This window comes from Erinaceus europaeus, chromosome 5 (genome assembly GCF_950295315.1).
Source record: "Erinaceus europaeus chromosome 5, mEriEur2.1, whole genome shotgun sequence".
NCBI classification, from domain to species: domain Eukaryota; kingdom Metazoa; phylum Chordata; class Mammalia; order Eulipotyphla; family Erinaceidae; genus Erinaceus; species Erinaceus europaeus.
The window spans coordinates 86,799,977-86,825,492 of record NC_080166.1 but is presented as its reverse complement, the minus strand read 5'-3'; the positions used below and the strand labels follow the sequence as shown (position 1 = coordinate 86,825,492).

General features: G+C 49.8%; 1 protein-coding gene across 22 annotated transcripts in view; it reads left to right on the top strand.

The window, feature by feature from the left end:
• Positions 1 to 25,516, top strand: part of CACNA1C (calcium voltage-gated channel subunit alpha1 C) — a 506,000-nt gene that overhangs the window by 370,757 nt on the left and 109,727 nt on the right. For all 22 annotated transcript variants that reach the window (XM_060191492.1, XM_060191476.1, XM_060191473.1 and 19 more), the window contains exons 10-14: positions 946 to 1,036; positions 6,522 to 6,548; positions 16,210 to 16,370; positions 16,768 to 16,993; positions 24,088 to 24,295. In XM_060191492.1, coding sequence (XP_060047475.1) covers positions 946 to 1,036; positions 6,522 to 6,548; positions 16,210 to 16,370; positions 16,768 to 16,993; positions 24,088 to 24,295 — 713 coding nt within the window. The remainder of the gene's footprint in view (positions 1 to 945; positions 1,037 to 6,521; positions 6,549 to 16,209; positions 16,371 to 16,767; positions 16,994 to 24,087; positions 24,296 to 25,516) is intronic.

The window sequence follows — 25,516 nt, the reverse complement described above, 5'->3', positions numbered from 1 at the left end:
ACTAAGTGGCTGCACCACAGCCAACTCCCCACTTTGTCACTCTTTCTTTTTCATTTTTTTTTTATATTTTATTTTCTTAATTTGGGGTAAAGACAGAAATTGAGAGGGGAAGGTAGAGAGAAAGAGAGACAGAGACATAGCTGCAGCCCTGCTTCACCACTCCTGAAACTTCCCCCCCCTGCAGGTGGGGAGCAGGGCTTGAACCCAGGTCCTTGTGCACTGTAATATGAGCGCTTAGCCAGATGGGCCACCGCCTGGCCCCATTAGACTTTCTCTATCAACCCCCACCCCCCACAAAGCAACCTACATCTCTTAGTGCACTGCAGGCAGGGAAAAAATATGTCGTCTACAAACAAGATGGACCCTAAGTTTGGAGACCAAGAGCTTTAGAATGAATAAGTGGGTGGGCTGGACAGACAGCATGGTGGTTCTGCAAAAGACTTTTATGCCTGAGGTTCTGAGGTCCCAGTTCCAATTAATCCCCAGTACCACCATCAGCCAGAGCTGAGCCAGGGCTCTGGTGTTAGTGTCTTTCTCGCTCATTAAAATAAATAAAACATTAAAAAAAATCAAAACAGAAAGAAAACAGGGAAATTAAAATCCTTCTAAAAGAGCTCCTTTTTTATTTATTTTTTGGGGGGAGCAAGTGGTGATTGCTGTCATGGTAGGATGGGTCTCCTCATCCCTCCAGTAAGTGAGTTGATCCCTGGATTCCCTCCCATGTGTACTAGGCCAAGGCCTCTTCCAAAGCCAGGGTGACTCTAGATAAGCAGCTGGAAAGTCAGGAGCATCAGCCACCCCACCACCCCCAGTAGATGTCTCTGCTCAGGCCCCCTCCTCCAGGCAGCACTCTTGGATTGATTGTGCCATGAACTAATGCTGCTCTCTCCTCTCTTTCTCTCTTGCTGCCCTGGATGTGGGCCCCACTCCCCTGCACTCCTACAGTGAGCATGCCCACCAGCGAGACCGAGTCCGTCAACACAGAAAATGTGGCTGGAGGGGACATCGAGGGAGAGAACTGTGGGGCCCGACTGGCGTGAGTAGGCACATGGGGGCCCGTGGCTGCGTGCTGGGTGTTGTTCACTCCAACAGCCGCCTCGGGGAATCTGCCCTGCTGCTCTTGGTGTCCTTGGGAAGCAATCCAGGTTAAAATACGGGCCGTTACATCTTCCAGCATCCACACTAGCCCTCTCCCGTCCTCGTCCTCTATGCTTGTGGAACCATCCAAAGCAAACACTCATGTTCCCAGAAGCTGCACACCACCCCCTCCCTCCCCCAGCAGCGGTGCAAGAGAAAGCAAGTATGCAGAGGCCATTGGTTCTAGGTCTTTCTTTTGTTTGGACTCAAAGGGAAAGAAGGGAGAGGAAGATCAAGGACCCTGGAAGTCTGGCTTCTGGCTTTGGCCTGGAGAGCTAGCACCAGGAACAGGGATATTCATTATTGTCACCTTAGTAGGGTGCGATGAGTCCGAGAACAGCCCTTGACAGATGGGTCCAGTTTCTCGGCTCCTCGTAACAAGTGCCTGCAAACACTCTCACTCCCAATTCAAGTCCTTGTTCACTATCCTGCACCAGGATCACAATGTCCTCGACAGCCTCCTCCTTTCACCTTTCCCAGAATCCTTTGCTTTAGTGCAATACGCCCAGTGCAAGTTTCACCCTGTGTTTCTCTTTCTCTTCTTGTTTCTTCTTCTTCTTCTTCTTCTTCTTCTTCTTCTTCTTCTTCTTCTTCTTCTTCTTCTTCTTCTTCTTCTTCTTCTTCTTCTTCTTCTTAGTGTTATTATCATTGTTATTGTTATTATTATGTAGGACAGAGAGAATTCAAGAGGGGATGGGGAAAATAGAGAGGGAGACAGAAAGAGACACACCTGCAGACCTGCTTTACCGCTTATGAAACTTGCCCCCTGTACAGGTGGGAGCAGGGGCTTGAACCCAGGTCCTTGCACATGCTAACGTGTGGACTCAGTGCTAACGTGTGGACTCAGTTGACTCCTGGCGTGGTCCCACTCCATCAGAGTCTCCACTAGAGCCAGCTTCTGCGTCTGTATTCTTTTTATTTTTTTAATATTCATTTACTGGACAGAGATAGTCAGAAACTGATAGTGGAGGGGGAGATAAAGAGGGAGAGAGACAGAGAGACACCTGCAGCCCTGCTTCACCACTCACAAAGCTTTCCCTCTGCAGGTGGGGACCGGGGGCTTGAACCTGGGTCCTTGAGCACTGTAACATGTGCGCTCCACCTGGTGTGCCATCACTTGACCTCCTGAGTCTATATTCTAGAAGGGACCCTCGAGTGCCACCAGGATCTATGCAATGCAGCTGATTGCTCAAGCAGGAGAAACATTTGTCTATACGACTTTCTCTGTCTTCCTGCACTGTGAAGAACCTATCTTCAAACACAAGATAAGAGTTTTAAGGAACAGAATAGAATGAACTAGAATAGAATGATAAATAGAAAATACTAGAAGAGGGGGGCAGGCAGTGGAGCACCTGGTGAAATGAACACACTGCAGTGAACAAGGTCCTGGGTTCAAGTCCCTGGTCCCCACCTGCAGGGGTGGGGGGAAAGCTTCATGAGTGGTGAAGCAGGGCTGCAGGTGTCTCTCTGTCTCTCTCCCTCTCTATCTCCCCCTCTCAATTTCTCTCTGTCATGTCAAATAAATGTGGGAAAATGGCTGCCAGGAGCAATGGATTCGTAGTGCCAGCACTGAGCCCCAGCAATAACCCTGGGGGAAAAGAAAATGAGAGGAGAGGGAGGAGAGGGGAGAGGTGGGAAGGAAAGAAATAATAATAAATCTGGAACCTCCCCTCCCCAGACCCCTGCCCCACTAGGAAAAGACAGAAACAGGCTGGGGGTACGGCTCTACCTGCTGACACCCATGTCCAACAGAGAAGCAATTCCAGAAGCCAGAACTCCTACCTTCTGCTCCCCATAAAGAATTTTGGGCCATACTCCCAGAGGGATAAAGAATAGGGAAGCTTCCAGTGGAGGGGATGGGACAGAGAACTCTGGTGGTGGGAACTGTGTGGAACTGTACCCCTCTTGTCCTATGGTCTTGTCGATATTTTTCATAAACAAATTTTTAAAAAGAAAAGAAATAATAATAAATCAAGTAGGAGGAAGCATTTTTCATGAGAGCATTTTGCTGCAGCACTAAAGAACTCACCTGTCCTCACACCACACAGGGGACACACCAGCCAAGTCTGACCCAACCCCCCCACACACACCTAGAGGTAAAGGTCTGCCCAGAGAGAGTCCTCTGTGTTCCTGAAGTGGGGTCCTGTCACTGACCCCTCCTACACACACACACACACACACACACACACACGTACACGCACACGCACACGCCTGCACACACAGAGAGAGGCATCCTGGCTTAATGAACAGTCCCAAGCTCCTCAAAACTAGGAGGGGCTTTCCTTTGTCTCCAGAAGAGGAAGGACTGTGAGGGTTCAAGTTGCAGAATGTTCTAGACCCACTGACCCCCTGAGAACAACAACAATCTGTTTTCAAGTGTGGTGGCCAGAGTTATGTGCCAGGGCTGGTAGCTCAGCCCGCCCCCCCCCCCAGAATGTGCCAGAATGCTTGAGGAGCCCCCGCCACCCCCAGCGTGCCCGCTGGAGCTAAGATCTTATTTCAAATGGTGGCCCCAGGCTAAAGGTGATGCCAAAAAGACTTAGCTACCTGAGGCTCCAGCACCATCATAACCTAGAGCTGCGCATGCTCTGGTTAGAAATAGCAATGAGGGAGTCAGGTGGTAGCACAGCATATTAAGCGCACGTGGCGCAAAGCACAAGGACTGGCGTAAGGATCCTGGTTCGAGCCCCCGGCTCCCCACCTGCAGGGGAGTCGTTTAACAGACGTCTTTCTCTCCTCATCTCTGTTTTCCCCTCCTCTCTCCATTTCTCTCTGTCCTATCCAAGAACAATGACATCAATAACAACAACAATAAAAGAAGGACAACAAAAGGGAATAAATTAGAAAAAAAAACTAAAAAAAAATTTTTTAAATGAATAAAATAAGGGCCAGGTGGTAGTACACCTGCTTGAGCACACACATTACAGTGCGCAAGCACCCAGGTACAAGTCCCTAGTCCCCACCTGCAGGGGGGAAAGCTTCGCAAGTGGTGAAGCAGGGCTGCAGGTGTCTCTGTCTCTCTCCCTCTCTGTTACCCCCTTCCCTCTCAATTTCTGGCTGTCTCTCTCCAATAAATAAAGATAATAAAAATGGAGTATGGATCGACCAATCAATGCCCATGTTCAGTGGGGAAGCAATTGCAGAAGTCAGACCTTCCATCTTCTGCATCCCACAATGACCTTGAGTCCATACTCCCAGAGGGATAAGGAATAGGAAAACTATCTGGGGAGGGGATGGGAAAGGGAGAGCTGGTGGTGGGAATTGTGTGGAGTTGTACCCCTCTTATCCTCTGGTTTTGTTAATGTCTCCTTTTTTAAATAAATAAAAATAATAAAAAATGTTTGTAAAAATAAATAAATAAATTGGTGGGGGGAAAATAAAATTAAAAAATCACCCACCCACTCCATTCCCTTGGGGTCTGAAAAGACTTCAGGTTGGGTTTCCCTCAGGGTTCACTGGGACTGGGGATGAAGACTCACTCAGACAAGGCACTGCTGAGAGAAGACCTCACTGCCTGAGTCACAAGGCTCCAGGGCTGTGAGCCGCCCTTGTCTGAGAGTCCACTGCCAGCACAGAGCCAGCTGGGGCAGCCCAGGCAGGTTCCAGGCTCAGCAGACTCCTTCTGGGGGAAGAGGTCACCCTGGGGCCCTCCCTCACCCAGTTAGCAGAATCTTTGTTTCCTCTCTCCTACCCCCTACCCCCACCCCCATTACACCAGAGGCTTTAAATAAAATCACTGCCCTGAGGTGACCCCTCCCGTGGCGCTGTGTTAACGTGTGATTACGCCCCCAGGCCTGGCAGGCAGGCTTTGGGTGGGGGGTACCATGCGGTGGAGGATGGGGGTGAGCTCAGGGATCAGAGCAGTGGAGGCATTTGGCACCACATCCCGGCTGGAGATGTAATTACCTCCCTTTGATGGCGTTGCCACCTGTCACATCTTCTGGTTCCATTTCTCCTGTTTTTAATAACAGTAATAATAATAAAACACTAACAAGAGAGGTTGTTTTCTGGCTGGCCTGCCAGTGCTGGCTCCTGTGCAGAGCAGGGACTGAAGGAGGTGACCGCGCCCCCCACAAGCCCCCCGCCCCTCCTTCTGCTTTCTGTGCCTGTCTTTCTTCTGCCGCCATCCCTACCTTCTTCATCCCTGGCTGGTGCCCCATATGTCCTGCCCATCTGTCTCCAGGGTTCGCTCTCTCAACACCTAAACCCCTTTTCCTGTGACAGTTGTTTCAGACTTAAGTGCTTGTGCTCCTCCTCCTCTTCCCCACTCCTCCTCCTTCTCCTCCTCCTTCTCCTCCTCCCCCCCACCTCTGCTTCCTCCTAGCCCCTGCTTCTCCTACTCCTTTTTCTCCTCTCCCTCCTCCTCCTTCTCTTCCTCGATCCTCCTCCCCTTCTCCTCCTCCTTCTCTTCCCGCCTCCACCTCCTCTTCCTCCTCCTCTACTTCTCCTTCTCCTCCTCCTCCTCTTCCTTCTTCTTCTCTCTCCCTCTCTCTCTCCCCCTTCTTCTCCCAGACTTCCCTGTCTCTCTCATGTTAACTAAGCAGTCTTCAGGTTTTCTGAGGCATTTTCTTTTCAGTGAGTCTCCCCTTACAATAACTTGAAGATTCTACCCTCCAGTGCCCCCAGAGCCAAACCCCACCTCGGCCCACCCTGACTCCTGGTTTTCAGGCCTGCAGAGGCAGTTAGGTTGATAGATCTCTGGCCAGGACCCAAGAGAGTTTCTCTCGCCCAGGCCGTAGCACCAGGTGCAGGACCGGTGTGGCCTCAGTCTCCAGCTGGTCAATCTTCTTGCTCGTGTCCACCCCCTCCCTGGTGTCAGCCCAGCTCCTGTTCAGACAGCAGTGGGGTTCCCCACTCACATGGCCTTGCCCACGGCTCCTGAATGGCAAGGCCCTAGCATCTCCAGAGGGGTCTCCCTCTGCCTTGTGCAGCACCCCCGACCTGGCCCCCTGGGAGTGTGGCCCTGCTATCCTGCAACTTGCTCCAGAGGCTCTAGACCTGTGGTGACCCTGGCTTCAGCCAACCCTCTCCACGTTTGTTGCCTCTCAGTTCATGCCATGCCCATCCATGGCCCAGAGAATCACTTAGTGCTGCTTCACACATCGTTGAAAATGGGGGTAAAGGAGGCCGGTGGTGGCACACCGGTAGGGCACACACATACCGGGTTCAGGCCCCCGGTCCCCACCTGCAGGGTTCCCCACTTCACGTGTGGTGAAGCAGGGATGCAGGTATCTCTCTGTTTCTCTTCCTTTTCTATCTCACCTTCCTCTCTTGATTTCTTTCTGTCTACATACAAAATAAATAAATAAATATTTTTTAAAAGACAGGAAATAGGAGGGAATAGGTGTGTCATACAGTGACATTGTCTTTTTTCTCTCTTACAGCCACCGGATCTCTAGGTCAAAGTTCAGGTAAGTGACAGGCCCACCAGACTGGCCCCAGCTCCACTGTGCGCAGCCCCAGACAAACATCCCAGCTTGTGGGAGTGGGGTGGGGGTGGGCTAGGGGGTGACTTCTCTCTTTGCCTATGGAGAAAAGGCTTGCAGATCAAATCAAGGTAACTCCAGGGTTGATATATATTGAATTATTTTCATCAATCTTTTGTCGGTAAAATCCCCAGGTGGAAACTGAAGGGGCCAGGCAATGGTGCACCGGGGTAAAAGCACAGACGACAGTGTGCAAGGACTCAGATTCAAGCCCCTGCAGGGGGAAAACCTCACAAGTGGTGAAGCAGGGCTGCAGGTGTCTCTCTTTCCCTCTCTACCTCCCCCTCCCCTCTCAGTTCTCAATTTCTCTCTGTATCTAAAAAGAAAGGAAGGAAGGAAGGAAGGAAGGAAGGAAGGAAGGAAGGAAGGAAGGAAGGAAGGAAGGAAGGAAAGAAGGAAGGAAGGAAGGAAGGTCCAGTTAACAACTGCCATGGGGACACCTGACATTAGTGTTGACAATCTCATGCTCCCAGAACCCAGAGAGAGAGAGGGAGAGGCATAGAGAACATGTAGGTTTATAGCACTGATGAACTAGAACCTTCACAGGCTCCCTGTGAGTCCCCTGGGGGGTATTCAGCCCCCTGGTTCATCTCCCCTGCCTCACCTTCCAGCCACCCCACCATCACCACCACCACACACATATGTCTTTGGTCTTTGGTTCTCTGATGGCTTTTGAAGCTTCTAGAATTCCCTGACCAGCACAATGAGGTGGGGCCTTTCTTAAGCTTGAATCACCATGCCCCAGTGGTTTCTTATCTACAGAACTTTGACTTAAAAAAAAAAATTCAAATTTAAAAATAACAGGAATGACAATATGGCATCTCTGCAGATTACCTCCAGAGGAAGTTGACTTTATCCAAGTAGAAAACACTGTAGGTTTGTCTGCGTGTGCGTGCGTACGTGCGTGCGTGTTATGTACGCAAGTGTGGAGCAGGAAGGGGAACCTCCGCCCACAACACCTGTCCCTCTGCCCTGCATTCTGTTGGCTTGTGTTTCATGACCCATCTTCCCTGGTGTCCTTTGAGTTACTGTGCGGCAGGAGTGTGATTCACACCAGCTCCCAGACCCACAGGGCGGGGTGTGTAGCCCAGTGTCAGAGTCTGAAGGGTCCTTTAAGGTCCATCTTTCAAGTCTCCACATCTGCTTTGCTCTGGGACAGACTCTTGGGAAACTGAGACAGGAATCCTTGAGATCTCCAGAGACCTTAGAGGTCAGCAGGGCTGGTGAAAACCAGTTTTGAGGCCTTGCTGAGCCCACCCACAATTTGTCTCTGTGGAGTAGAGCTGAGGCTAATGCCTGAGGCTCTTTTGATCAGGAGCAGACCACTACTATTCTTGAAGTCCCCATCTTATTTCTCTCTTTTTTTTATTTACTTTTTCATATTTCTTTTTTTTTCTTTGCCTCCGGGGTTATTGCTGGGGCTCAGTGCCAGCACTATGAATCCACTGTTCCTGGAGGCTATTTTTTCCCTTTTGTTTTGCCCTAGTTATTTATCGTTGTTGTTATTATTGTTGTTTGTTATTGCTGTCGTTGGATAGGACAGAGAGAAATAGAGAGAGGAGGGGAAGACAAAGAGGGGGAGAAAAAGACAGACACCTGACCTGCTTCACCAACTGTGAAGCGACCCTCCCCCCCCCCCCCCCCCCGCCGCAGGTGGGGAGCCAGAGACTCAAACCGGGATCCTTATGCCAGTCCTTGTGCTTCGCACCACATGCGCTTAACTTGCGGCACTACCACCTGGCCCCCCCTCTCTTTATTTTTTTAAAGAATTTATTTATTTATTAATGAGAAAGATAGGAGGAGAGAAAGAACCAGACATTACTCTGGTACCTGTGCTGCTGGGGATTGAACTCCAGACCTCCTGCTTGAGAGTCCAGTACTTTATCCACTGCACCACCTCCCAGACCACACCCCCCTCATTTCTCTAACCCTCCCGGGTCCCTTGTGCATTAGCACATCCCACTCCATCTTGAGGACACAGTCCCGGGCCCCTCTCATTTGGTGAATGACCCACTTGAAGCTGGCTGTCCTGTCTACCTGTAGACAACTCCAAGCTAAGCCCTGGCCTTCTCCAGAGGTTTGCAGACCTCCGTGTGGCACCCAGAGGGCCTCCCCTCCAACCCCAGGTCTCAGGGCTCCCTGTGACTCTGGGTGTTTCCAGTCATCCTAGCTGATGTCTCAAGACTGGACTCCTAGGGAATGTAGATTCTGGTGCCTGAGTCTCTGCTCTGTTTCCTTCTTTTCCTCAAGCCACTAGACCGGAAAACACAGTGAACTCTCCTCCCTCTTTCTCTGAAGCTCAGATCTTTACATAAAATCTAGGACCAGGATGGGAGAGACAGCATGATGGTTTCACAAAAAAACAAAAAACAAACAGCAACAAAAAAACCTCTTATGCCTGAGGCTCTGAGGTCCCGGGTTGGGTCTCCAGTACCACCAGAGTTGAGCAGTTCTCTGGCCTCTCTCTGTCTCTCATTGGAATAAATAAATTTAAAAAGAAAGAAAGGAAAACTAGATACATAGCTGAGGAAATAGTTAAACTGGTAGAGCTTTGAACTTACAGGCCTGAGGCTTCAGTTCAATCCCCAACACCACATATACCAGAGTGCTGCTCTGGCATCTCTAGCTCTCTGAGTGTCTCATGTGAAACTTTCTTGTCTGTAATAAATAAATCTTGAGGGCTGGGTGGTGGTGCACCTGGTTAAGTGCACATAGTACTAAGTGCAAGGACTGGCACAAGGATCCAGGTTTGAGCCCCCGACTCCCTACCTGCAGAGAGGTCGCTTCACAAGCAGTGAATCAGAGCTGTAGGTGTCTTTTTCTCTCTCCCCCACTATTTCCCCCTCCTCTCTCAATTTATCTCCATCCTGTCCAATAAAATGGAAAAAGTGGCCGCCAGGAGTGGTGGATCTGTAGTGCCCGCATCAAGCCCCAGTGATAACTCTGGGGGCAAAAAAAGAAAATGAAAAATGAAAGAGAGAAAGGAAGAAAGAAAGAAAGAAAACTGCTTTTCTCCAGCATCTGGAGAAGTGATTGGCTAGGGATTGTGCTAGGGAATCAGTAAATAGTTTCTGAGTAGGTGAGTGAATGAATGAGAGGAATGGGAGAAAGAGAAAAAGGCCACCAGGAATGAGCCCCACTGATAACTGTCAGCAAAAAACTAAAGTTACAAAAAGTAAAATGAGACATATGGAATTACTACACCTTATTTGACTTGCTGTGAAGAGAATCTCTTTTTAAGTATTTTTATTTATTTATTATTGGATAGACACAGAGAAACTGAGAAGGACAAGTGACTGACTGAAAGTGGCCTCACAGACTTTAAAGGAGACACCTGCAGTGGGGGTCGCTTCACAATCAGTGAAGCAGGTCTGCAGGTGTCTCTCTGTCTCTCTCCCTCTCCATCTTCCCTACCTTCTCAATTTCTCCCTGTCCTGTCAATAAAATGGAGATAGGAAGAGAGAGAGAGACAGAGAGAAACCTGCAGACCTGCTTTGCTACTTGTGAAGGCCGTAGCACCTACAGATGCAAAAAAAAAAAAAAAAAAAAAGGATCCTCACGCTTTCTGTTTGTCTGGTGGTGGGAAACAAGATGAAATAGCAGCAACAGAAACAAAACCTGGCAGCCCCAGGAAGAGGAGGGGGTGGGGGGCGGGATGCGGGAGGCTCAAAACTCAGAAATAACTTTGCTGGTAAGCGCTGAGGACTGTGTCTCACTCCATCAGAGAAATCTAAAAACTGACTCTGCAAAAAACAAAATCAAAATGTTGTACCAGTGAAACAGCTCACACGGAGAGACTGGATGATGGCGCACTGGGTTAAGCGCACATAGTTCGGAGTGCAAGGACCCATGCAAGGATCCGGGTTTGAGCCTCCAGCTCCCCACTGGCAGGGGGGTTGCTTCACAAGTGGTGAAGCAGGTCTGCAGGTGTCTCTCTGTTTCTCTCCCTCTCCATCTTCCCCTCCTCCCTCAGTTTCTCTCTGTCTTGTCAATAAAATGGAGATAGGGAGGGAGAGAGAGACACCTGCAGACCTGCTTCGCCTCTTGTAAAGTGTCCCCCTCTGCAGGTGGGGAGCAGGGGCTTGAACCCAGATCCTTGTTCAAGTCCTTGCACTTCGTAGCATGTGTGCTTCATCGGGTGCACCACCTCTTGGCCCTCTCAAAGCCTTTGTCTGTGTAGAGTTTATCTCTGCTGCTCTGCCAACCCTTCAGCCAAGTGTCTTTTTTCTTCTTCTTTTAGTATCATCTTTTTGGGTGGGGAGATCAGTGGCTTCCGGGATAGTTATTGACACATGGGGACAATCTGTCATCCCCGTGACAGTGGTCTGAAGAACACTCCTTCACTTTGGTGCAATGCACCCCACCAGTCCATGTTCCACTTTGACCTTTCTCCCCTTTCTGTCCTAACTTCCTAAGTTCCACCTACGAGTGAGGTCACCATGTTCTGCCTTCTCCCTTGGGCTTAGCTCACTTACCATGAGAGGCCAGAGCACTGCTCACAGCTCTGACATGAGCAATGTCAGGGATCAAACCTGGGACCTCTGGTGTGCAAGTCCTGGATCTCCAGCCAAGCCACCATCTTGCTCTCAGACAGGCGTCCTTACGAGAGGAGCTGGATTGCTCAAAGTTCTTAGGGTCTGTAATAAAATACAGCACTCGCTCTCTTCCCTGCAAGAGTCTCCTGGTCTCATTGAAGAGCCAAGTGGCATCAGTGAAGGATAGTTGATCACACAGTGGGACACAAAGTCCTTTCCTCGGGAGGGAGCCAGGCATACCAGGTTCAGTGCACATAGTGCTAAGCACAAGGACATGAGCAAGGATCCACGTTCAAATCCCTGCTCCCTACCTGCAGGAGGGATGCTTCACTGGCAGTGAAGCAGGTCTGTAGGTCTCTCTCCTTTTCCCTCTCCCTCTCCCCCTCCCTCTCCCTCTTTCCTTCTCTATCTCCCCCTCCTCTCTCAATTTCTTTCTGTCCTATCCAATAAAATGGAAAAAATGGCCACTAGGAAAAGTACAGGCACTGAGTCCCAGTGACCCTGGAGGAAGGGAGGGAGAGAGAGAGAGAGAGAGAGAGAGAGAGAGAGAGAGGAGAATAGGAAGGAGGAGGAGGAAAGAAAGGAAAGGAAACGAAAGGAAAGGGAAGGGAAGGGAAGGGAAGGGAAGGGAAGGGAAGGGAAGGGAAGGGAAGGGAAGGGAAGGGAAGGGAAGGGAAGGGAAGAGGGAAGGAAGGAGGGAAGAAGGAGGGAGTGGGACCTTTCCTCTAGGGTAATGTAGCTGGCTCCTCTGGACTAGCAAGCATCCCTTGGCAGTTAACCTGGGCACCTCCAATGAGCTTACCTTGACACCAAGTCTGCACTGAGTGACCTGCTGGAGGCTTTGCTTCACCCATGTGAGTTTTAGACGAGCAAAGATTCTTTTTCTGCCTCCAGGGTCATCATTGGGACTCGGTGCAGGCACTAAAAATCCACTGCTCCCAGTGGCCATTTTCCATTTTATTGGACAGAACAGAGAGAAATTGAGAGAGAAGGGAGAGGTAGAGGAGAGAGACAGACAGACACCTGCAGACCCACTTCACTGCTTGTGAAGCATCCCTGCTACAGGTAGAGAGCCGGGGGCTTGAACCTGGATCTTTGTAGGGGTCCTTGAGCTTAGTACTATGTGCAGTTAACCAGGTGCACCACCACCTGACCCCCTACGATCAAAGATTCTTGATCATGTCAACTGTTGAGTGGGGTGCACCAGGCCCATTGCAGGTGTCTGAGAAGCATTTCTTGTGCATGTGACTGTATCTCCATGAGTCATGCAGGCAGTAAGTGTAAGAGTTTTGAGGCTGGAGAGATAGAAAAAAGTTCGTTGTGAGAAAGGTGGGACTTGAGCTAAACCTAAAAGACGACACAGAACTTGCCGGGGGGGGCAAATTGGGACCTGGGGGACAGTCCCCACAGATGGAAAGACAGGAACAGGGCTGCAGGTGTCTCTCATTCTGTATCTGTCTGTCTATCTCTTCCTTTCCTAATGATTTCTCTTTTTGCCTCTATCTAGTAAATAAAATACTAATAGACATTTTTAGGGGGCCAGATGGTAGCTCACCTGGTTAAACGCTCACATTGAAGTGCACAAGGACCCAGGTTCTGCTGGGCTAGCGTCGCAGGAGTTTCTTCCTGGGCACATGCTCTCTGGGTTGGAGAGAACTCAACTAGAGCCAACCTTGGCTGCTGCTTACTCAGCGACGCAGGAGAGAGGAATCAGGAACTCATGGTGGAGTGGGAACGCAATGCAATGCCTTTATTGACCAGAGACAATGCTTTTTATATCTTAGAAACTGGAAGTGGCAAATCGGAAAAGGAAATGGCTAGGAGAGGGGATAGAGAAAAGAAAAGAGTGCAAAGGTAGAAAGCTTCCATAGCAGCTGTTGCGAAGGTTCTAACTAGTGGGATTAACCAATATCCTGCAGGAAGGGTGGGTCTCAGGCAAAACAATGATTATGTAAATAGACCACTGCATCAGCAATGGAGCAGGGGGGCTGGCGTAATGCCCAACAAGGTTCAAGCCCCCGGTTCCCCACCTGCAGGGGGAAAGCTTCACAAGTGGTGAAGCAGGGCTGCAGGTGTGTCTCTGTCTCTCTCTATATATATCTATCTATCTCCCCCTCCTCTCTCAACTCCTGTCTCCATCCAATAATAAATAAGTAAATAAATAAATAATATTATTTTTAAAAGTGTTCCTGGGACCCATGACTCAGGTTAGAGCCCAGCCCCCACATTCAGTTAAGGAGGAAGCTTCCGTGCTGTGGCCTTTCACTCTGTGTCTCTGTGCCCCTCTGTCCTTTCTATACACAGAAGTGTCTAGAAGCAGATAAGACACTTTCATTCCTAGCCCTTTCTCCTATGTCACACATAGGAAGCTCCATTTCTGGAGATGATAATCCCTGCAACATAGCAGGTAGGCCTCTCCTCCCTGTTTGTTCTCTTGATTTATAACAGGCAAATAAAAGTATCCATTCTAATAAGCCACCCTATTTCTTACATAGTAGGACATGTTGCCAGGAGACCAGTTGTCAAGCCAAGCTATATTTTGAAGAGTAGGAGGTGTGTAATTATCTTTAAATACTCTCTCTCTCTCTCTCTCTCTGGATAGTAATTACCCCCTCCCCATCCCAGAGACACATGACGCTCCTGGGTGGCTGGAGCAGAGCAACGTGCTGGCAGGGGACAGTCCAGGCTGTGACCACCCTCCTCTGTGCGTGAGCTTAGCATCTTCAGACTCCTGGACAGGCCTGGCCACCCACCCACCCCGTGCCTACAACACCCAACTTGGGCAACAGGCTTCATCCAGGTTCCCAGGGCTCAGCAGAGCACAAGTCAGTGCCCCACATGTACACAACAGAAGACAGAAACCTTGCTTCCCTGGCTCTGGGTAGCAATTAGCAGTGAAGCCTCAGAGGCAGGCGTACTGCTATTTAAAACAGCTTCTGTGCAAAAACAATGCAAGCTATTTGAGATCAGCTGCAAGTGTGTCCTGGAAATGCAATTGTCTGTTTTTTATTTTATTTTATTGCCTCCAGGTTATCTCTGGGGCTCAGCAGCGATGCTACAAATCTACTGCTCCTGGTGGCCACTTCTTCCATTTTATTGGGCAGGACAGAGAGAAATTGAGAGAGGAGGGGGAGGTAGAGAAGGAGAGAGAAAGAGAGACACCTGCAGACCTGCTTTGCTGCTTGTGAAGTCTCCCTTCTGCAGGTGGGGAGCCTAAGGATCGAACCTGAGTCCTTGCACTTTGTATTATGTACACTTAGCCAGGTACACTACTGCTTGCTCCCTTAAAATGCACTATTAGCAAATTAGCAGATTTCTCTACCATACTAAAACCACCATTGTAGGAGAGTTACAGCCCTGGCCTGAGAAAACCCTTCAGTCTAGGACTGGGGTGGGGGGGGGGGTGGTGGACCCGGCAGAGCACAGGTTACTATGCTCCTGGGGTTAAGCCCCTGCCCCCCAGTGCAGGGGGAAGAGGGCAGCAGTGGACACTTCATGAGCAGTGGAGCAGTGCTGCAGCTGTCTCTTCTCTCTGCTTCTCTCCATTTAAAGAAAAACAGTGGCCACAAGGAATAGTGGGGCCATGCAGGCACTGAGCCTCAGCGGTAGCCCAGCGGTAGCCCTTGTGACAAAATTAAAAAATACTACTAGTAATCAAATAAAGTAAAAGAGTCCTTTTGCAAAGGTAGCCTCTCCTTGTGGGCCATCTACAGCCTCTCTCCCTACAGCCTTCCTTGGCCCTCACTCCCCCCAGGGCAAGGTTGGGGGTGTCTCTCTTAGCTTAGAGATCTCCCTAGATTCATCTGGAAGCGACTGTCCCCCCATTCTTAGGGGTGTCTTCTCTATGTAGTTTGCTCCCCAGGGACAGGTGGTCGTCCCCTGCAGAGAATGGGGTGCACCTGCAGAGGTGGGGTGCCTCCTGGCAGAGGTATCAGCCCACAGGGCAGCAGGGCCAGGACTGGCAGCTCTCTCCTTCCTTCCCACCCCACCTGCACACAGACGTGCAGTACATCGCTGTCATCAGTGCCCCGTCAGGGTGGGAGACTGGGCCTGTCACTACACCCCGTGGCCAAAGGGGCTCAGCTTTGTGGCCCTTGGTTATCTCGTCCTGAAAACCAGGAGTGTCCCTGACTCCACAGATTATTTCTAGAATCAGGGAGAAGGGCCAGGAACACGCAAGGTCTCCTCAGTGGCCGCCATGCATCGCCAAGATCACCATTCCTGGCTGTAGCATGTTTCCAGCAAGGTTACGGTGAGGCAGCACAGCGTCCCACAGCCCTGTGACAGCTGGTGAAGTCCTCCAGGCCCACGCCCTTCCTGCTTCTGAATGAGAGAACCAATGTTTTAAAGGGGGGGAAGACAGACCAGGACCCAGGTTCAAGCCCCAGATCCCCACCTGCTGGGGGAGAAGCTTCCTGAGCAGTGGAGCAGGGTTGCAGGTGTCATTCTTTCCTTCACCCTCCTTATTTCTGTTTCTATAAAAGAAGAGAGAGAAAGAGGAAGAAAGGAAAGAAAATAGCGAGGGACAGAAGATAGAGGAAATAAGTAAATAAATAAGAGAAAGAAGGAAGAAAAGAAGAAAAAGATGGAAGGGAGGACAGGGGAAAGGAGGGAGGAAGGAAGGAATTAATTTCCAGAAACCGTGGATTTGTTGTGAAGGTGCTAAACCCCAACAATTAACCTGGTGGCAAGATGATGATGATGATAGATAGATAGATAGACAGATAGATGACAGATGATAAATAGATGATAGATTATTTACTGATTGATAGATGGATTAATGGTACAGTTATAATAGTTGATAGATGATATATGATAATAGATTATAGATGATTATTGATGATAGGTAGATGGTTGGATGATGAATGGATGGATGGATGGATATTACTGGAGAATTCAGCCTCAGGCCACCTGGCTGAGTGGCAGACCTGGCTTCCCCAGCTAGCCGGCTCCCTTCCTAGCCGCCCAGCCGCCATGAAGCCACATGGGTGGTCACAGAATGTGCAAGACCCGAGCCTCACAGCCTCCTCTGCCCCCACCCCCACCTCCAGCCGCTACTGGCGCCGCTGGAACCGGTTCTGCAGGAGGAAGTGCCGTGCTGCCGTCAAGTCCAACGTCTTCTACTGGCTGGTGATCTTCCTGGTCTTCCTCAACACACTCACCATCGCCTCAGAGCACTACAACCAGCCCCATTGGCTCACGGAGGTCCAGGGTGAGCACTCAGGCCAGAGGGGCAGGTGGGCGGGAGACAGCCTGAGCCCAGCCCCCAGAGCTGCTGGAGGCCTGGAGACAAGCCTGGTCCAGCTTGTGCGGTGGCCATGCCCCACCGGTGCTGCTGCAGCCCTGACCAACGTCCCTGCCATCCGTGTGTCCCTAGCTACTCTGGAGACCTGCACAGAGGAGGTGGCACACAGGCCTGTGCAGGGCAGGGAGCTTTGGGGACTTGCTCCACTGGTGGTCTGACCCTGTCTTCTCTCTCCTCCCTCTCCTCCTCATCCTCTTCCTCCCTCTTCCCCTTCATCCTTCACCACCACCACCATCCCTGTGGGTCCTGACGGCCTCTGGAACCTTCCACGGAACCTTCTGGGTCCTTCCACGGCACCTTGCAGACATAGCCAACAAGGCCTTGCTTGCGCTCTTCACAGCCGAGATGCTGCTGAAGATGTACAGCCTGGGCCTGCAGGCCTACTTCGTGTCTCTGTTCAATCGCTTCGACTGCTTTATTGTGTGCGGGGGAATCCTGGAGACCATCCTGGTGGAGACCAAGGTCATGTCCCCCCTGGGCATCTCTGTGCTCAGGTGTGTGCGGCTGCTGCGAATCTTCAAGATCACCAGGTACGTGGTCCCTGAGAGCTGGAGTGTGTGTGTGTGTGTGTGTGTGTGTGTGTGTGTGTGTGTGTGTGTGTGTGTGTGTGTAGGCTCTCCCTGATGGTGGAAGGCCAAGGAGGAAGCCCATTTCTGGAAGGTTCAGGTGGCTGGCATGTCACGCTCAGCATGAGCGTGGGTGCCGGAGCCCTGCCTCAGTGGTACAAGGAGACAGGGACATGGCTTGGTTGGGAAAAGCAAGACCAGCCGGCCTCAGGCAGCAGCGGCCTCAGCTCCCTCTGTCCGTTTCTCCACCTGCCTCAGGTCTGCCAAGCCAAGGGAAGCTCTGGTAGAGTGAGGCAGGAAGTGGAGGAAGAGCGAGATCCCTGGCCTTTGCATCAGCCCTGCCAGCCAGAACTTTCCACCACCTGCTGTATCCTTACCTGTGGTGGGACTGAGAAATGTGGCCTTCAGCCAGGCCCAGGCTTCTGAGCACAGAAGCCCCCCTGTCCCTCCCACCACAGACACACATGCCTTCCCCTCTCCCACACCTCCCCCTGCATGTGGCAACCTCCTCAAGGTCTGGGTGGCTCACACTATGATTCTAAAAAAGAAAAAAAAAAAAAGTAAGTGAGTCCAAGTTGCAGATGCTACCATGACGTCATCCTGCCTTCCCTAGGTAGATGACCCCACCAATGTGTCCTGGAACCTCACCTCCACAGAGCCCTGCCCCACTAGGGAAAGATAGAAACAGGCTGAGGGGTGTGGATCCACCTGCCAATACCCGTGTCCAGCAGAGAAGCAATTACAGAAGCTAGAACGCCCATCTTCTGCTGAAGTCTATAAAGAATTTTGGTCCATACTACCAATGGAGAAGAAATATTAGGGGGGGAAGATGACCAGAGGGCTCTGAACTCCAACTCTATCAGGACCCGGAGAGAGAAGAGGAAAAAGGGAGGAACATTTCATGTAGTAATAGGTGCAGGTGAGACTTAGAAAGGAAGAGAAGATGGGACCATAGGGAAAAAATGGGCACGGGGCCCAGGCAGTAGTGCACCTGGTTAAGTGCACACACTACACTGCGAAAGGTCTCAGGTTCCAGGCCCTGGCCCCCACCTACAGGGGGAAAGCTTTACAAGCGGTGAAGCAGGGCTACAGGTGTCTCTCTGTGTCTTTTTCCCTCTCTATCTCCCCCCCTCAACTTATCTTTGTCTTTAACCAATAGTAAATAAGTTAAGAAAAAATGGGTAAATCTATACAAATATAAACAGGTAGTTGTAGAAATGATAGTTAACCCATATCTGTGACCTTGGGAGAACTGTCGCTTCCAGTGGAGGGAATGGGGACACAGAACTCTGGGGGTGGGAGCTGTGTGGCATTGTGCCCATTATCTTATCATTTTGTAAATCAGTATTAAATCACTAACAAAATTTTTAAAAAAGAAATAAATTAAAAGAAAGTAGGTGAGGTGGGGGACAGGAGGGGACATTGTGCCCAAGGACTGTCTTGTCAGCGGTCCAGTGACCCATTTTAGATGGCAGGATCAGGTCGTCGACCCACTCACATCTCTCACAGCTTCACTGATACACTCCACGTGCTGTATACCCAGGGGCCTTGATTCTTCTTCCATCTGTTTTCCCTTTCTATTATTGATTGAACAACAATTGACAAGAGTCTTTAATCTTCGACAAAGGGTGAGAGACAGGGAGAGGGAGAGAAAAAAAAGAGAGACACCTGCAGTTTTTCCACACCATGCATGAAGCATCCACCCTGCTGGTGGGGACCAGGGGTTTGAACCCCGCTCCATGATTTAGAATCCTCCTCTCTCGTGTGTACCACCATTCCACACAGAAGATGCGTGGGAGATGAAGAAAAAAGACGTATGACTGAAAACTCAGGGAAGAGGCATGGTTTGTCTGGGGAAGTGGAGCCGCACACTTGAAACAAAGTAAAGGTTCAAACAGAACAAAATCAGCTAAGGGGCTGGGTGGTAGCGCAGCAGGTTAAGTGCAGGTGGCACAAAGCGCAAGGACCAATGTAAGGATCCCCGTTCGAACCCCCGGCTTCCCACCTGCAGGGCAGTCACTTCACAGGTGGTGAAGCAGGTCTGCAGGTGTCTGTCTTTCTCTCCCCCTCTCTGTCTTCCCCTCCTCTCCCCATTTCTCTCTGTCCTATCCAACAATGATGACAGCAATAACAACAACAATGAACAAGGGCAACAAAAAGGAAAAAGTAGCCTCCAGGAGCAGTGGATTCGAAGTGCAGGCACCGAGCCCCAGTGATAACCCTGGAGTTAAAAAAACAAAAACAGCTGGCAGTGTTGAGGTGGGCATGCCTGCCATGGAGAGTTGAGAAAAGTGGGGGGGGGGGGCAGGCAGGCCGGGTGGTGGTGCACCTGGTTGAGCACACACATTACACTGTGCAAGGACCCAGGTTCAAGCCCCCGGTCTCCACCTGTGGGGTGGGGTGGGGGGGAGCTTCACCAGTGGTGAAGCAGGGCTGCAGGTATCTCTCTGTATCTTTTTCCTTTCTAGTCCCTCCTCCCTTCTCAATGTCTTTCTGTCTCTATCCAGTAAATAAGAGAAAAATTTTTTTATTTGACAAAACCATAGGATAAGAGGGGTACAGTTCCACACATTTCCCACCACCCGATCTCCATATCCCCTCCCCTGATAGCTTTCCCATTCTCTATCCCTCTGGGAGTATGGACCCAGGGTCGTTGTGGATTGCAGAAGGTGGAAGGTCTGGCTTTTGTAATTGCTTCCCCACTGAACAAGAGAAAAAAATTTAAAAGAAAGAGAGAAAGAGAAAAATGGAAGAGAGGAAGGAAGGAAGGAAATAAGGAAGGAAGGAAGGAAGGAAGGAAGGAAGGAAGGAAGGAAGGAAGGAAGGAGTAGGCAGTGAAGTCATTTTCCCAAGGGAACCCTCCAGGTTCTGTGGCCCTAACTCTGTGACCATGAACTACAGAGCTGAAAGGGCTTGTCCTTGTCCCAAAGAGAGGACTAGGAGGAGTCCTACCTACCGCTTGCTGTTGTTACATCATTGTTGATTGAACTGGCCACCCTCCTGGAGCCTGGGGAAAGCTATTCATTAATATGGAGTTTTTAGGGCTTTTCAATAATTCTCAAAAAGCCCATGTGTTTTGAGGCATGAGAGGTGGAGGAGGGCTTCCTGTTGGTTTTGAGATGTCTATTAAAAAAAAAAAAAAAAAAGAAAGAATCCTTGCTCTGAGAATTTGTCCTAGTGTCTTGAAGATTAAGCATGTGTTATTCTGTTTTACTCAAGAGCATAGCTATTTAGAATCTGAAACTACTACCAAAGAATCTTTTTATTTGATTTGATTAATTTTTTCCTTTTAGTTGCCCTTGTTGTTTATTATTGTTATTGTTATTGCTGTCATTGTTGTTGGATAAGACAGAGAGAAATAGAGAGAGGAGGGGAAGACAGAGAGGGAAGAGAAAGATAGACACCAGCAGACCTGCTTCACCACCTATGAACCGACGACTCCCCTGTAGGTGGGGAGCTGGGGCTCAAACTGGGATCCTTACTCTGGTCCTTGAGCTTCACGCCATTTGCTCTTAACCCGCTGAGCCACTGCCCAGCTCCTAATTTGTTTTATTTTTAAATGTGTGGTAACACCACTCCTGCCGCCAAAGGTCAGTGTCCCTACCCCCAACACCCTCTAGTGAAGCTGAAAATCTTCCCTCCCCCGCCCAGAGTTTTTTACTTTGGTGACATAGTCCAAACTCAGTCAAATTCTGCTTTGCATTTCCCTTTCTGTTCTTCTTTTCTTGTTTTTTTTTTTAATGTCTTTTTTATCAGACTTTCTCATAACTCCTTTAGCAGGAACATCATCTTCCTGTTTTTTGAGTCTCCAGACCCTCTGGGGATTTTAGGAAAACAGCAAAGAAGCAGTTGGGAAATGTCATGTGGCCTCTGAATTTTGTCCCTAGTGTCCTCTAGTGACAAGAAAATGCCTCAAGAAAAGGCCGTCCAAAATAATAATAATAATTCAAAAATCATTTAAAAAACTATAGAAAAGGCTGTCCATAGTCCTGCCATTTGAAATGTTGACTTCTTCCTTTTTTTTTTCCTTCTTTATTATTTTTTAAAATTTCTTTACTAGGGGATTAATGTTTTACATTTGACAGTAAATACAATAGTTTGTACATGCATAACATTTCTCAGTTTTCCATATAACAATGCAACCCCCACTAGGTCCTCTGTCATCCTTCTTGGACCTGTATTCTCCCCACCACCCACCCCAGAGTCTTTTACTTTGGTGCAATACATCAACTCCAGTTCAGGTTCTACTTGTGTTTTCTCTTCTGATCTTGTTTTTCAACTTCTGCCTGAGAGTCAGATCATCCCATATTCATCCTTCTATTTCTGACTTATTTCACTTAACATGATTTTTTCAAGCTCCATCCAAGATGGGCTGAAAACAGTGAAGTCACCGTTTTTAATAGCTGAGTGGTATTCCATTGTGTATATATACCACAACTTGCTCAGCCACTCATCTGTTGTTGGACACCTGGGTTGCTTCCAGGTTTTGGCTATTACAAATTGTGCTGCTGTGAGCATAGGTATACACAAATCTTTTTGGATGGGAGTGTTAGGTTCCCACCAGCAGTGCAGGAGAGTTCCTTTGACCCCCACAACTTCTCCAGCATTTGTTGCTGCTACCTTTTCTGATGTATGCCATTTTCACAGGAGTGAAGTGGTATCTCATTGTTTTCTTTATTTGCATTTCTCTGACAATCAAAGACTTGGAGCATTTTTTCTTATGATTCTCTTTTGGATCTCTTCTGTGGTGAATATTCTGTCCATTTCCTCTCCCCATTTTTGGATGGGGTCATTTGTTTTCTTGTTGTTGAGTTTGGCAAGCTCTTTATATATTTTGGTTATTAAACTTTTTGTCTGATATATGGCATGTAAAGATCTTCTCCCATTCTGTGAGGGATCTCTTGGTTTGGGTAGTGGTTTCTTTTGCTGTGCAGAAGCTTTTTAATTTGATGTAGTCCCATAGGTTTATACTTGTCTTAGTCTTCTTTGTAATTGGATTCGTTCCATTGAAGATGTCTTTAAAATGTATGCAGAAAAGAGTTTTGCCAATATTTTCCTCTAAGTATCTGATAGTTTCTGGTCTAACATCCAAGTCCTTGATCCACTTGGAATTTACTTTTTGTTTGGTGAAATATAGTGGTTCAGTCTCATTCTTCTGTATGTTTCAACCCATTTTTTCCAACACCATTTGTTGAAGAGACTCATCTTTCCCCATTTGTAGTCTGCAGGTTCTGAGGCAATTAGTCACCATGTTCTCATCAGGAGGACAATGTGGAAAGGCTCCCACTATACAGCCCCCACCGCTAGGCCACTGAGGTGTAGCTCTTCTCCTGAGTTTCCTGGTCAGTTTTCTATTCCCAGATGTCAACACAGGTCCTCCCCCCTGGTGCTCCAGCCTCTGAGGGCAGTAGCAATGGAGACTCACAGTTGCATTTGGTGAGTCTTAGGGGAGTCCTCTCCTCCCTTCAGCAGTCTTTTTGCTGGTAAAGCAGACTGGAGATGATACCTCAACTGGTAAACTGCCGGACTGTTACCAGCCGCTCAGTCTTTCCTTGGGCTCCCTCCCTGTCCACGAGCCACACGTGTTTGCACTCACTGGTGGCTTGGTGGGTTCCTGAAGTCATTCTAGTCCTGCCTTGTTACGGTCCCAGGTGATCTCCTTTGATATTCCTAGTTGACCCGGGAGAGGAGAGGAGAGCTTCTTTTATCATTTTATTGAGGGTTAATGGTTTTTGCAGGACAATGGTTGGCACCTGGGTACAGTTTATCACCTCTCTGTGACAAGAGTCTTTAGAACATTCACCCCAGCTTAGGTGCTTTCCCATCATGCACCAGGACCCCAAGGCCCCACAGCCCCACACCCTCCCGCCCCAGAGTCCTCTGCTTTGGTGCAACACACCATATCTGGTTCAAGTGGCACGTAGTGCTTCCCTCTTCCTCTTCTTTTAGTGTCTCTTGGAGAAGACTTTGTAAGATCTCTCCTGCAGACGCGTTGAAGCATTATCTGCCGTGTGTTCTGCGCAACAGACTATGATCTCTCACCCTGTAGACTCATCCAAGGAGCTCGTTAAAGACCCCAGTCTCTGGAGCTTGATTAGAAACTCTGAGAGAGCACTCTGCTGGTCTGTTGGCCTCACTTTGAGATAAACCGTGTTCTGATTTCCCTGGTCCCCACCAGAGGGGCATGGGAGGGGGTTTCACAAGTAGTGGAACAGAGCTACAGACATCTCTTCCTCTCTCTCTTTTTTAAAAAGTTTATTTATCATCTTTATTTATTTATTGGATAGGGACAGAGAGAAATTGAGAGGGAAGGGGAAGATAGAGAGGGAGAGAGCCAGAGAGCCAGACACCTGCAGCCCTGCTCCACCACTCGTGAAGCTCTCCTCCTGCAGGTGGGGACTGGGGGCTGGAACCTGGGTCCTTGTGCACTGTAACATGTGTGCTCAACCAGGTGCGCCATCACCAGGCCCCTGGTGTGTCTCTCTCTGTCTATCTATCATCTATCTCCTCCTTTCCTCTCAATTTTTCTGTTCTATCAAATAAAAGGGAAATGAAAGTAATCAGAATAACATCCAGTCGATAAACAATAAAAAGTAAAAAGAGAGTGGTTCTGTGGTGGTGAGCTCCTGGGAGATAACTCACTGGTGGAGCATATGTGTGGCCATGTATGCATCCCAGGTTCAAGCCCAGGCACCACGTTTGAGTACTGTGGCGCTGGGGGAAGTCCCCAAGTGTGTGTGTGTGTGTGTGTGTGTGTGTGTGTGTGTGTGTGTGTGTGTGTGTGTGTGTGTGTGTGTGTATGTGTGAAACAAGGTTGATCCAAGAGCAGTGAAGTCATGTATATACACAGCCCTGGCTTTGAATCATTTAGCCATTTCTGCTCTCTCACTGTGAACCCCCGGCTCGTACCCCCAGACCTATCCCAGGAAGGGGAGGGGAGGTAGAGAAACGCAGGTGTCTTCAGCCTCTTGGTGGAGGGGCGGGTGCAGGAGGGGGCGGGCATGAGGCATGGTGTGAAGGAACAAGGATGCTTAGCACCCCCTGGGGGTGTCCCTCAGGTACTGGAACTCCCTGAGCAACCTGGTGGCTTCCCTGCTCAACTCCGTGCGCTCCATCGCCTCCCTGCTGCTGCTGCTCTTCCTCTTCATCATCATCTTCTCCCTCTTGGGGATGCAGCTCTTCGGAGGCAAGTTCAACTTTGATGAGATGCAGACCCGCAGGAGCACGTTCGACAACTTCCCCCAGTCCCTCCTCACTGTCTTTCAGGTGCGTGCTCTTCTCGGCTGCCATCTTGGCAGGGAGGCTGGGGCTTCGGAGGGAGGTGAGGAATAGAGGTGCCTTGGGAACAGGGTGTCAGGGTAGAGGTTGACCCCCCAGCCACGGGCAGCTATAGCCAGCCTGGGACCGCCCAGGGAGGACTCGTGTCCAGGACGCCTCAGCTCTCTCTCCTGAGACCCCTGCAGCCCCCATGCAGATCCACCATTGGGCAGATCACTGAGACTCCCCTCACTAAGCCTTGGCCACTGAGCTCTCTCTTCAATGGAAACTCCCCTCCTCCCAGTCAGTTCTCCATGCCCACTCCTCTCAACAGACACAGACAAGGAGACAGCTCTTTCTGCTGGAGAAGAGATGCAGTGCTCTGTCTTTCACACCCACCATGGAAAAAAAATTATAGCTAGGTCAACAACATCTGGCTAAGTCCCCAGCATGGCATCTAGGTCCCCAACATGTGGCTAGGTCCCCAACATGTGGCTGGGTCCCCAACATGTGGCTAGGTCTCCAACATGGCATCTAGGTCTCCAAGATGTGACTAGGTCTCCAACATATGGCTGGGTCTCCAACATGTGGCTAGGTCCCTAATATGTGGCTGGGTCCCCAACATGTGGCTGGGTCCCCAACATGTGGCTAGGTCCCCAACATGTGGCTGGGTCCCTAACATGTGGCTGGGTCCCCAACATGTGGCTAGGTCCCCAACATGTGGCTAGGTTCCCAACATGTGGCTAGGTCCCCAACATGTAGCTGAGCCCCCAACGTGGCAGCTAGGTCCCCAACATGTGACTAGGTCCCCAACATGCGGCTGGGTCCCCAATATGGCGCTTAGGTCCCCAACATGTGACGAGGTCCCCACCATGGCATCTTGCTAGATGTTTTGGGTGGGGCCTAAGTTGAAGTAGCACTTGTTTACAGTCAAAAGTAAAATGGCCTACAGATAAAGATGGCAAATTCTTCAAGATGCCTCCCCACACACACACAGTGAACCGTTACGGGAGTTCAGTGAACAAACTCCTATGAACACCCCACAAAAGGGCTCCCGGAGGTCACCTGAGAAGCCCAGGAAGGTCACCTCACTCCCCACTCCTGGGCCACAGGAGGCGTCCTGACCACCATGTCCCCATGGTCACACCCAGGTGACTGTGCTGTTGCCTATGGCCAGGATCCTGCCCACCCGGGCTGCAGAGCTCAGAGCCCCAGGGAGGAGAGTTTGGG